This window comes from Microtus ochrogaster, chromosome 16, assembly GCF_000317375.1.
Source record: "Microtus ochrogaster isolate Prairie Vole_2 chromosome 16, MicOch1.0, whole genome shotgun sequence".
Classification (NCBI taxonomy): domain Eukaryota; kingdom Metazoa; phylum Chordata; class Mammalia; order Rodentia; family Cricetidae; genus Microtus; species Microtus ochrogaster.
This window is the reverse complement of record NC_022018.1, coordinates 33,648,568-33,659,938: the sequence shown is the minus strand read 5'-3', so window position 1 is coordinate 33,659,938 and position 11,371 is coordinate 33,648,568. Positions and strand designations below refer to the sequence as shown.

The window sequence follows — 11,371 nt, the reverse complement described above, 5'->3', positions numbered from 1 at the left end:
ATCTACATTATGACCCAGTTATATAACTTCTGGGTGCATACCCAAAGGATTCTATATCCCTCTACATAGATACTTCTTCATCCATGTTTATTGCCATCCTATTCACAATAAACAAGATGTGAAAATAGCTTACATCCAATCAACTAATAAATGATAAAGAAATGTGGTACATATACACAACGAATTTTTAGTCAGCTCTAAAGATAATAAAATTTGCAGGAAAATGGATATAGCTTGGCATATCATTCTTGGTAAGGTAACCCAGACTCACAGGGCATATGACAAATGTTCTTTCATATATATATACATATATATATATATATACATACATACATATATATATATATACACACACATATGTACTAGATTTGAAAATTTCAAACGTATTTTTTTTGCTATTTTTAGTTATGTTAATATGTGTTTTAGAGTGTAGATATCTACACATAAGAGAAGTTGCTCATGGAAGTCAGAGGAGTTTGATTCCCCCAGAGCTGGAGTTACAGGAAGTTTCACACCGTCAGAAGTCAGTGCTGAGAATCAGACACAGGTCCTCTAGAAGAACAGTATATGCTCTTAACCAATAAGTTATCCCTTCTAGATCCCTATCTTTGTACTTTAGATATGTGGGTTTAAATTGAAGTACTTTTGGAGTTCATAAAACTGTCAAAGGTCTATGAAATGAGTTGCACCATTTCAAGACAGGGAAGGAATAGTAAAGCATATGGCATTAAGGGGCAGAGAAATAATGGGAAGAAGACATATTAAGTAATGTGGGGAAGGAGGGTCAAGAGAAGGGAAGGTTAATAAGGAAGGTTAAGTAAATCAAGAATTTTTAAAAAGTTTGTATGGGAACCTAGTATTGTGGAAGCTAGCTGGTATTGGGATAATTAAGGGTATTTATAAAATATTGACATGCTCTTACTAAAACAATGAAAAAATGCCTTGGTTTGTTCAGTTGGCCTCAATGAATTAGAATGATAAAGCCAAGCATCTAACTCTCTGTTAAAGCACTCTCATTCTCAATGAGGCATTTGAACTCATTATCTTGGGACCCTATCTGTGCTTATATGAGATAAGCAATATATGGGGAATTCATGGTCATCCTAGTTATAGGATAAAGGGGGCTGGGTCTGTTCTGTACCATATCATTCCTCAGAATAATCCTTGGGTCTCATGGCCTCTTGAGTGCCCTTTGGCCAAGTCCTCTCTGTTGGTTAGATCAGTGTGACGACAGGGTTCAGTGATAGAAGAAAATTCTACCCACTGTTTGTCAGTGCTCCAAACAAATTCTCTCATTTTCTTGGACCCGTTCTTCACCAAAGAACCAGCTTCTCTCAGCAGCAGACCTTACTTGTATCTCTTCCTCTACGCAAAGAACTCTTGTTCTGACCAGACCCTATGCTTAATTGTAGTACTATTGTCATCAGGTGCAGTCAGTTATTTCCTGATGAGATTTTGGTCGAGTTCCATAGACAGAACCTACGTTTGTATAAGTTAAACCTTGCTGAAAATACGTGACTTAGGGCATTTTAAGCTGTAATGTGATGACCTTATATGATGTTTTGTTAAATGAAAGTACTTTATTTACAAAAAGAAAACAATACTGGAACAACGACGACAGCACACACGCACACACACACACACACACACACACACACACACACACACACGCAACTCTTCTACACATCTGGATTTGCCCCATACATTATTGCCCTATTGTGCCTAATATTCAGAAACAAACACTTTACTGTGTTCCCTGGATCTGGCCAACAAAAAAAAATTGCAAATGTGAAACTGTTCTGAAGGAAGACTGTACCTATGGCCTTGTTTTTTGATGCTCAGAAACAGTGACGTACATATGTGACCTTAAGCAAGACACCGTGACAGAAACACTTAAGTATCCTAAAATAAGTGAATAAATAAATAAGAGTAGTGGAAGTCTGGGACACAGAAATTTTGCTGGGAATGGAATGATTTGTTGCAGACAAGATGTATATAATGATTTGTAGTTTCATTTTGGTCCCTAGATGTAGCCTCAAAATCAAGTTAAAAGGTCATACTGATTACATGCGTCATCATTGCCATGAGGCTGAAGAGTCATCTGGTCCTTACCTTTATTCCTGATCTTCCTTTTTCTTGCCTTTTACAGGACGTGGCCTTGAGGATGGTTCACTGGCCTATTTATTGGGGTGGAATATTTACCGGAGGTAGGACTGCAGTGAAGAAGCCAAGCTGTGCTAAGGACCCTCAGAGATGCCACTGTTTTTCTCTCAGCCGTGCTCCTGTGAGTAACTCTTTTCGTGGACTTTTAAATAACCGAGGACATTCCATTGACTTACAAAATCTTTTGGACAATTTATATATTTGGTGTCATTTTTACAGATGCTTATTTGTTCTTGCCTAATCAGGACAAATAAAATCAGATAAAGCTGAGAAATACTTTTTTATCACTGCTCTAGAACACAAATATGCTGCACACTCTTAGATGAGTATTTGTTAAACAAGTCTTCATTCCTGGAGACATGTAGAAATGTCTAGAGACATTTTGCATGTTAATTGATTTATATAGAAAGATTTATTTTTGTATCTGGTAGTAAGATTTTGCTTATATGACCAGGGAATAAAAAATGATCAACATCAAAAAGTCAAATTGCAGAAATTGAGACATTTGACTAGAATGAGTTAAAAGGAGATCGCCTACTAAATTTTTAGTAACTATAGAAGGAAAAATGTATCATGTTCTGGTTTCTGGATCTCTGCTATAATACGCTTAACTTGAATGAACTAAATTAATCATTCTTTCTAATATGGGGACATTGAGTTCAAGAATAATAGACTAGTATCTATAAAACTCTAAATTTTTCATTCAAGTAAAAACATTTTAAAGGAGATATTATGGTAATACAGTATTTTCTTGATAAAATTTATAAGTAAATAAATTGATAAGAAATATGAATTAGATTTTATGAGGCAAAAAATTCCAGTATCCTTAGATCTTTGTCAGTTAGGTCAAACTGTTGATACCTTTAACTTGATAAATGGAAGGATTTTACATGTACTTATTGTATACATGTACATCTAGCATGCATAAAGCAAAATTAAAGAAAGCATCATGATTTTTTTTTGTTTTTTTTCGAGACAGGGTTGCTCTGTAGTTTTGGAGCCTGTCCTGGAACTCCCTTTGTAGACCAGGCTGGCCTCGAACTCACAGAGATCTGCCTGCCTCTGCCTCCCGAGTGCTGGGATTAAAGGCATGCGCCACCACCGCCCAGCTTGTATCATGATTTTTGAAAGTCTAGTTGTACAATAAAAAATACTCTTCTCCTGTAAACAGTGCACTAACTTTTATCCAATGCTTAATGACAACCGTAAAATCATATATATGTATGCAAATATTTTTATAGTGATGAAGCACTTTGTATGTATGTGTTTAATAAGACATACACATATGCATGCAAATGTGTATATATACGTACATACATATATCAAATAAAGCAAAGAATGTTATGAACTTGAAAGAGGATAGGGTTATGTGGGAGTGTGTGAGATGAATAGAGGGACAAAGAAAATGATATGATTATCATAATCTTAAAAATAAAATGCATTTTTCTGAATTATTTTTATTTTGCTTATAAATAGTTGATGGTTTCATTGTATACTACACAATCTTTTCTAGTGATTTTAGTTATTTTTGAATACTTATAGTTAGGGATTTTCCTATTAATAAATCTTACTAGTACCCTGATTTTATTATGAACATATTAAATTGAATTTATTAAAGATTTTATATGAGGTACTTTTCCAGATGTATTTACTAAAAATAACAAATTTTATACTTTAATAGTAACATGATGCTTCATCCTCTTGAAATCACTAATATTATCATTTTAGACCTCTATTTTTGTCTACATATAACAATGTAATTTGATAATGACATACTAACACTATATATTATCAAGAAATCTCAGTAAAAGAGGTTGTCTTATGGAGGAAGACAAACAAATAAAACAAAGAGGAAAGAGGCTTTTTTAGTCAAAGGCGCAAGGACAAAGGTTGATCTCTACAGGTAACAACTTCTGCTGATACAGCCTCAAGAGTACAGATGTGTTCCTGCAACTAAAGTTATAACTGAGAGACCCTGGATATGAACTGAGTCACAATGCATAAGGCCCAGTCCATACTCTTGGCCATCTATTCTCCATCAGCTGATACTAAGATATTTGGGGAGGTGAACAATTAATCAATCCTACCACGCTTCTCTTTCCACAAAACATTTTGATGACATTACACGTGATCATTCTACCCAGAGGGTTATTGAAAAGTACAAGTTTATATGAAAAACACTCTGAAGCTTCTTGTAAAATGGCAAACCTATAGAATTATTACTCTAAAATAGTAGAGCCAGACCAGAGGTTTCTTATCATACAGGAATCTCAACACCCTGTGTTACACAACAGTCACTCATGTGTTTGCTCTTAATTTTTTTATTTTTTTTAATTCACCATTTTTATTTATTTTACATTCCAACCACAGTGGCTCTTCCCTTTTCTTCTTCTGATTCTTCTTCCATCTCCTTCTTTCTTTACATTTAATATGCACTTCTGAGAGAGTACATAATATTTTCATTTATCTGAGTCTGTGTTATTTCAATCAAAATGATTTCTTTCCTAGTTCCATTCATTTGCCTGCAAATTTCTTGATGTCATTGCTTACATTGTTGAGTGGTATATTAATGAGTGAGTACATACCATATTCATATTTTTGGGTCTGGGTTACCTTACTCAGGATAGTGTTTTCTAATTCCATCCATTTGCATGCAAAATTCAAGATGTCATTGTTTTTTTTTTACTGCTGAGTAGCACTCTAATGTGTAGATGTGCCACACTTTCTTTATCCATTCTTCTGTTGAAGGACATCTATGTTGTTTTCAGGTTCTGGCTATTATAAATAGTGCTGCTATGAACATAGTTGAACAAATGCTTTTGTAGTATGATTGAGCATCTTTTGGGTATATGTCCAAGAGTGGTATTGCTGGATCCTGAGGTAGGGTGACTCCGAATTTTCTGAGAAACTGCCATACTGATTTCCAAAGTGGTTGCACAAGTTTGCATTCCCACCAGCCATGGATGAGTGTTTTCCTTACTCCATATCTTCTCTAACATAAGCTGTCATTGGGGTTTTTGATTTTAGTCATTCTGACAGGTGTTAGATGATATCTCAAAGTTGATTTGAATTACATTTTCTTAAGTATCTTTTGACCAATTTCAAATAGTCATTGAATGCATTCTTATAACAGCTTTTACTCATCTTTTCTTCCAACACATGTGACTTGTGCCTATGCTTGTTCATCCAACTCTTGGGATTGAAGTGCCTGATTTCCCAACTGGTGTGGCTTGCACCTGTACCTTTATAGTCCACTGGGATTGCAGGGGAAGTCTGGCAACAGGGAGGATGTTCAGGTGTGTGGGGTTGAACAGTGGAGTGGGTTTTGTTGGGGCAACATCCAGTGGGTGGTGGACATTTGGTTACGGTCTGGAGGAAGGTCTCTTACCTGCATACAGGCCAGTGGGGACTGCATCAGAGCAGCTATGTTTACTCTTTTAATCCATAACGTTAAGAATGAAAGCTACCAAGCTAACCTGTCAAAATATACACATTTCTTCTTAGTTTGGAGTACTCATATTTTCCATTCCTATCTTATGCATTGACTTCTGATCCTTAGGTGTGGGTTTTATGCAGAGGAACAGGTAGATTGCTCTGAGGTTGCATCTCCTAGGAAAGTCAGAGGGTATACCCACAAAGTCTCACCAGCATGATTCCCTAGTCACGAGCTGAATAAAGTAAAAACAATAGGTATCCCAACATGGGTTAGGTAAAGTCCAGGAGGTCTCCAACCTACACAAAGAACTATAGTCAACTAAGGTGAAATAGTATTTCCCAAGGGAAAAAAAACACTCATTGGTTATCTAATACTGAATGGTACTGAAAATCTTACCAATGATTAATTAGAAAAAGCAGCCATGAATTTTAAAAAGAGCAAGGAGAATTATATGGGGTATTGCAAAGAGGAAAGAGAAGGGGCAAATGATGTAACTATATCAATTTCAAAAATTAAAGAAAAAAATCTTGTAGGAAGGGATAGTTGAAAACTGACATAGATTCTTTATAAATTGTATAATACTGTACCAGCAATTAATATGATTTTCTGATGATGAAAATTTCACAGTTATTTTTGATATCAATTCCAGACTCCAGGAAGTCACTAAGTTCTGCTACTATCCATGTGTGTGAATGTGAGAACTGAATTACATTTTCACAGTGAAAAACACGTTTTCACCCCTATACAGTATCAAGTCAACAGGAGAAGGCTTTGGGAAAAGATGATGTCATTTCTTTGTGATAATTTCGGATGAATGGATCTGAATGTCTCTTGTTTCTTTTATTAGGGGCACTTCTGGTGCTGCTAGTGTCAAACCTCCTTTTATGGGAGAAAGTGGCCTCTGCACCTTTGAATAGCAATGAGACTGATGAACTGTACCTCACAGAACTCTTTGACCATGCAATGCTACTCTGCCAGAATATCAGTGACCTCAACATGGATTTGCCTAGGATATTTGTAAGTACTTCACTTATGTCTGTTTTACTTACTTTTTCATAAAGCAACTTCCTTGTCAAGGACTGTCCTATACCATATTTATAGTTACCATGAGCCAAATTTCCTTTACACCTTATATAAAGGTATATGGCAAATAGGAAACTTTATAATAACAAGATAAAACAACATTTATTGAAATATGAAATAAGAAGATTGGAGTAGGTTTCCTGAAATCTCAAAGACTTTTGAAGAATTCAATAAGTCTTGGAGTTTTCCCATACTTATCTTTAAATTTTCTTAAGTTTTAATTTGTGTCAAAATTTTTCTAATAAACAGAATAAACAGAACAGGGGAAGAGGTCTGACTTTCTTACCTTGTTTGCTAGAGGCGCATCTTTGTTAACATCTTTATTTAGCACACAGCATACATCCAATAGAGAAGAAATATAGTGAGTAACATAGAATGAACAAAAATAATCTAAATTGTGAAGGTGCAGCAAAAGAAAAAGGCAAGCAAACAACCAGAAAAAAACTGAACAAACAAACAAACAAACAAAAAACAAGCAAACCAAACCTTAGCCTCTCAAGCTTTTAAATGCTGGAAGTTCTTGTTTAAAAAATTATAAAGCATGAGTTTATTCACTTAGAATGCAAGTTTAGAAAAGAAGTGAGTTCTCTGTTCATGAGAACAATGTTAACAAGGTTAGTCAAAAATGAGGAGGAGAAAATACACAAGGCTTCTGTATAGAAATTGGCAGCCAGAGAATGTATCTTTGTGCATTTATGTTGTCTTTTAACTCACTAGTTTTTTTCTCCATCCTGTCTCAGACCGTCAGTGCATCATCTGCAAAAGTTTCTGATAAATTTGTAAGTACCTCGCTTACTTCCATCTTCTTTACTCTAAGTCTTCATGTTAATGACTATGCTTGAATTTAGCGTAGGAAAGCTTCAAATCCAAGTTTCAAATAATACACCTCCATGGTAAAACAAAGTACCAACAACTGAAAAGTAGCAAAATAATGGAACAACTCCAGAAAATTACTGGTTTGCAAAGAATATAATGATTTTAAAGGTTATTCTCCTTTTGAAAAACTTGATTATTTTGAAATATCATTGCACTTGGAACACAATACTTTAATAGTTGTATCCAAGAAAGAGCTCAGATTCCATGGTCTTCCTTCTCTGAAGCCAGCTGCCATTGACATCTTTACTTAGCACACTGGGGACATCTAATAGGGAAGGCATGCACGACAGTGAGTCACAAGGAATGGATAGAATAAATGTAAACGCTGATAATCCAAGGAGGGGAAAAGCAAGCAACAACATATTAGCTTCTCATAAACACTAAATCTTGAGGGTCATATTAAGTTTTCTGGAGCACAGGTTTACCCACTGGGAAGGCTGGTTTATAAGAGTCAGGTTCTCTTCATGATGGCTGTATGGTGTCTGTCCAGGGTAAGTTAGGGTCATGGAAGAGACACTAAACATGGCTTCAGTACAGAAATGGGTACCCAGAGGATGTTGCTTTTTCTAATAAAGAGGTCATCATGTTATCTCTTTACTCACTATATTTTTTTTTGACATGGTCCTCATCTGGATTCAGATAAATTCACCATCAGGGTCATCCAATCAAGTAAGTACCTCACTTATTTCTATGTTGTCACTCTCAGAAGCCTTCATTCTAATGACATTACTTGAATTTATAAGAGAAAATGTTGAAGACCAAGTGTCAAGTAGCACAGTGTCAAGTATCAACAGCTGTATCATGATATAACATTCTTTCACTATTATACACGAATGCTTTCAGCAGTAAAAAGCAAAATGAGAATGCGGAAGCTTCAGGGAATCTGATTTGAAATAAAAAAGAAGAAAGAAAGAAATTTAAAATGTTTTACATAATTTTTATAAATTTATTTACTTTCTAATTAATAATTATTATTGCAAAATCACATTGTTAAATTTTTAATCTTAGTTTTTAAGCTGATTTCATTTTTAAAAATTACATATCTATTGAGTGTATTAATAGTCTCATTTATTTATTTTGAAGACACAAATTAACACAATATTAATTTTGAATATACAGATGCTTGAGTTTCTTGGAAATCAGGAATTCCTGGTTAAGAATCTCTTCTCCTGCCACAATTATTCCATCAAAACACCAGAAAACATGGATGAAGTCCAAAAGATCTGTGTAAGCCTATAATTGTATATTTTTTTTTTACCTAAATAGCTAATGGAATATACTGACTTCGCTTTGTCATGCTGTGGGGCTTTGTAAATACTGTAAGAGATGTGAAAATCATGCCTATATGAAAATGATTTGAGAATGAGCAAAGAAAAGTCATGCTAGATACTTCATGTTAAATAAGCAAATGCTGAGTAATATTGTAGCAGGGCCATAAATTATTCTTTAAGAGGGTTTTAGTTTAATAATATCTCACCACATTACTTACTTAATAACTTCAATTACATTTTTGTCCTTGTATGTTACCAGCGAATGGCTCCCCACTAGCAAATCTCACATTATTTACTACTATGCTATCTTCTTGATTTTCAAGACTCATCTGATTGTACTTCTGCTTCTTACTCTCCCATTTATTCCTCACAACTTTTAGAATTTTTTTTGTCTTAACTGTAAGCACCTGAACAAGAGAGTGCTATAAATATTGTCTAGTGTTTCTCAGAATGAACCATGCCCCCAGTTCTTATGACAAGGTCTATATATCACTACAACTCTAGTATTCAACTAGATTCTTTTCTATAACTTACCTTCAAATGAACTGACTTTGGCATCATGTGAAAATGAGAAGGCAAAATGAAGGGAAAGGGTGTTTCCAGATAGGTACTCCATGGCTAAGCACTTCACAGCATGCTTTGTTGACACGGCTGCAATTAGCACTCACAAGAGCTAGCAGATTTAAGTAGAATGAGGCTTTGAAAGTTTTACTGAACTTGAAGAATCAGCTTTCTCTGTCAGAATGGGTGTTGAGTTCCATGCATTACAAGTTCTCACTCTTATTCATTATGTAGCAATGGTCCCAGGAGACTGCATCACCCACACTTTTAGATCTTGTCCTTTCCTCCGTGTAATTTTGCATTCCATCACAATATCCACTGAATTTCATTGTACTCTTTTTATTGTCTCTGTAATAGCTAAAGATATCAGTACACAAACTCTGTTAAAGCAGGAATGAATTTCATGTAAGACCTTGGAACACACTGGAAATCAAAATCCCATTATTTCTACTTATGCTGTTATTAAGAACAATGGCATCCGATTATTCTTTACTTATATGTTCCAAAAATGTGCTGATCTGCTAGAGGCAAGGAGAGAGAGAGAGTGCCCTACATTGAGGAAAACATACTTATTAAAGCCAGGTTGCATTAATGGAGTACTTTTACTAATATCTTTTACAAAACTAAAATTAATTATGATTTTGAACAACATAGTTTATCTGTGTTATAAATCTAAGTAAAAATTTTCTCCATGTACCCTGGGAGAATCTACTTTTCCTGAATTAGATCACCTACTAAGCCCCAACAAATTCTTGGGTTCCCCTGGACAAGCAAAATAACAAAGCATAAAAGATTCTACAAGAAGATCAGATTTTCATGTGGAAAACACAACATGATCAATCAAATGGGTTATTGGAAATAATAGAAATTTACATAATTACTTTATGGTGGCAAATTACAGGTTAATCATTTTTACATTATTAATCTATATTATTTTTATTCCCCCAAACTGTACTACCTTCCCATAAAATAACAGATGGATATTTAATTCACAAGTCTGATAGAAAACCAATGCTAACTAATCCTTCTTTATTTCATGTATTAATATAACTGATGAAACATGACTGCTTAGCTTGAAGACTTTCCAAAACTGATACTGAGCAGAATGCAGGCTTGGAACGACACTCTTCATAACCTCCTGATCATACTTGGAAGTGTGCCAGGATCACATAATGATGTCCTTTCATTAGCCAAAGATATTAGAACAAAAACTGCAGAGCTTTTTGAAGACACCAAGAGTATACTCAGCAACGTGAGTAGTGTAATTATTTTTATTTTCCTCACTCATGAATGATATGACTTCTGCAATGAATATTATGTTTTGAAAACTCAATTTGCAAGAAAAAGTTTGGTACCCAATCTTGTAAACATTCTCAGAACTAATGGATAAACAGTGGAGTTCAAGTTTTTTACAGTAGCTTCAACAGTACCTGTAACTCTGGGTAGAGTAAAATATTCCTGACTACTTCATTAGACTCTCTTAACACCATAAAACCTTGCCAATCAACATGCATTGCAAAGTCAAACTCAACTCTGTGCTCAAGTATCAACCCATTCCTCTTTCTTCGGAGTCATAAAAAGACAGTTTTCATTTGAAGTACATTAAATATAAGAAACTGTTCACACACATCTTGATTTTACTCTATTGGACAAAACTGATTGTTTTCCCCTTTGTGTCAGTTATTAATTGCAAATAACTTTTTAGTTAGGGATAGGACTTTGTTTCTACTTCCACATCTCAGTCCTGGAATTTTGTCTAGTTTGAACCTGTGGAAGTTTTATGTCAAAGTCTGTGAGTTTATGTGTGTATCAGTCCTGTTATATCTGAAAGATGCTGTTTCCTTGATGTCGGTTACCAGTTTAGCCTCTTAGAATTTTTTTTTTTACTTTTTTTTTATTGAGAAAAGGAAAAATAAAAGTTTCCCCCTCCTCCCAGCCTCCCATTTCCCTCCCCCTCCTCCCACCCTTCTCCCCCTCCCCC

At 34.9% G+C, this 11,371-nt stretch overlaps 1 protein-coding gene across 1 annotated transcript in view; it reads left to right on the top strand.

Annotated features, from left to right (window-relative positions):
* The first annotated feature begins 2,253 nt into the window (after positions 1 to 2,253).
* The window catches only part of LOC101982391 (prolactin-7A1-like), a 10,917-nt gene continuing 1,799 nt past the window's right edge, over positions 2,254 to 11,371 (top strand). Inside the window, exons 1-5 of the mRNA XM_013349074.1 lie at positions 2,254 to 2,284; positions 6,447 to 6,616; positions 7,423 to 7,506; positions 8,678 to 8,785; positions 10,463 to 10,642. Coding sequence (XP_013204528.1) covers positions 2,254 to 2,284; positions 6,447 to 6,616; positions 7,423 to 7,506; positions 8,678 to 8,785; positions 10,463 to 10,642 — 573 coding nt within the window. The remainder of the gene's footprint in view (positions 2,285 to 6,446; positions 6,617 to 7,422; positions 7,507 to 8,677; positions 8,786 to 10,462; positions 10,643 to 11,371) is intronic.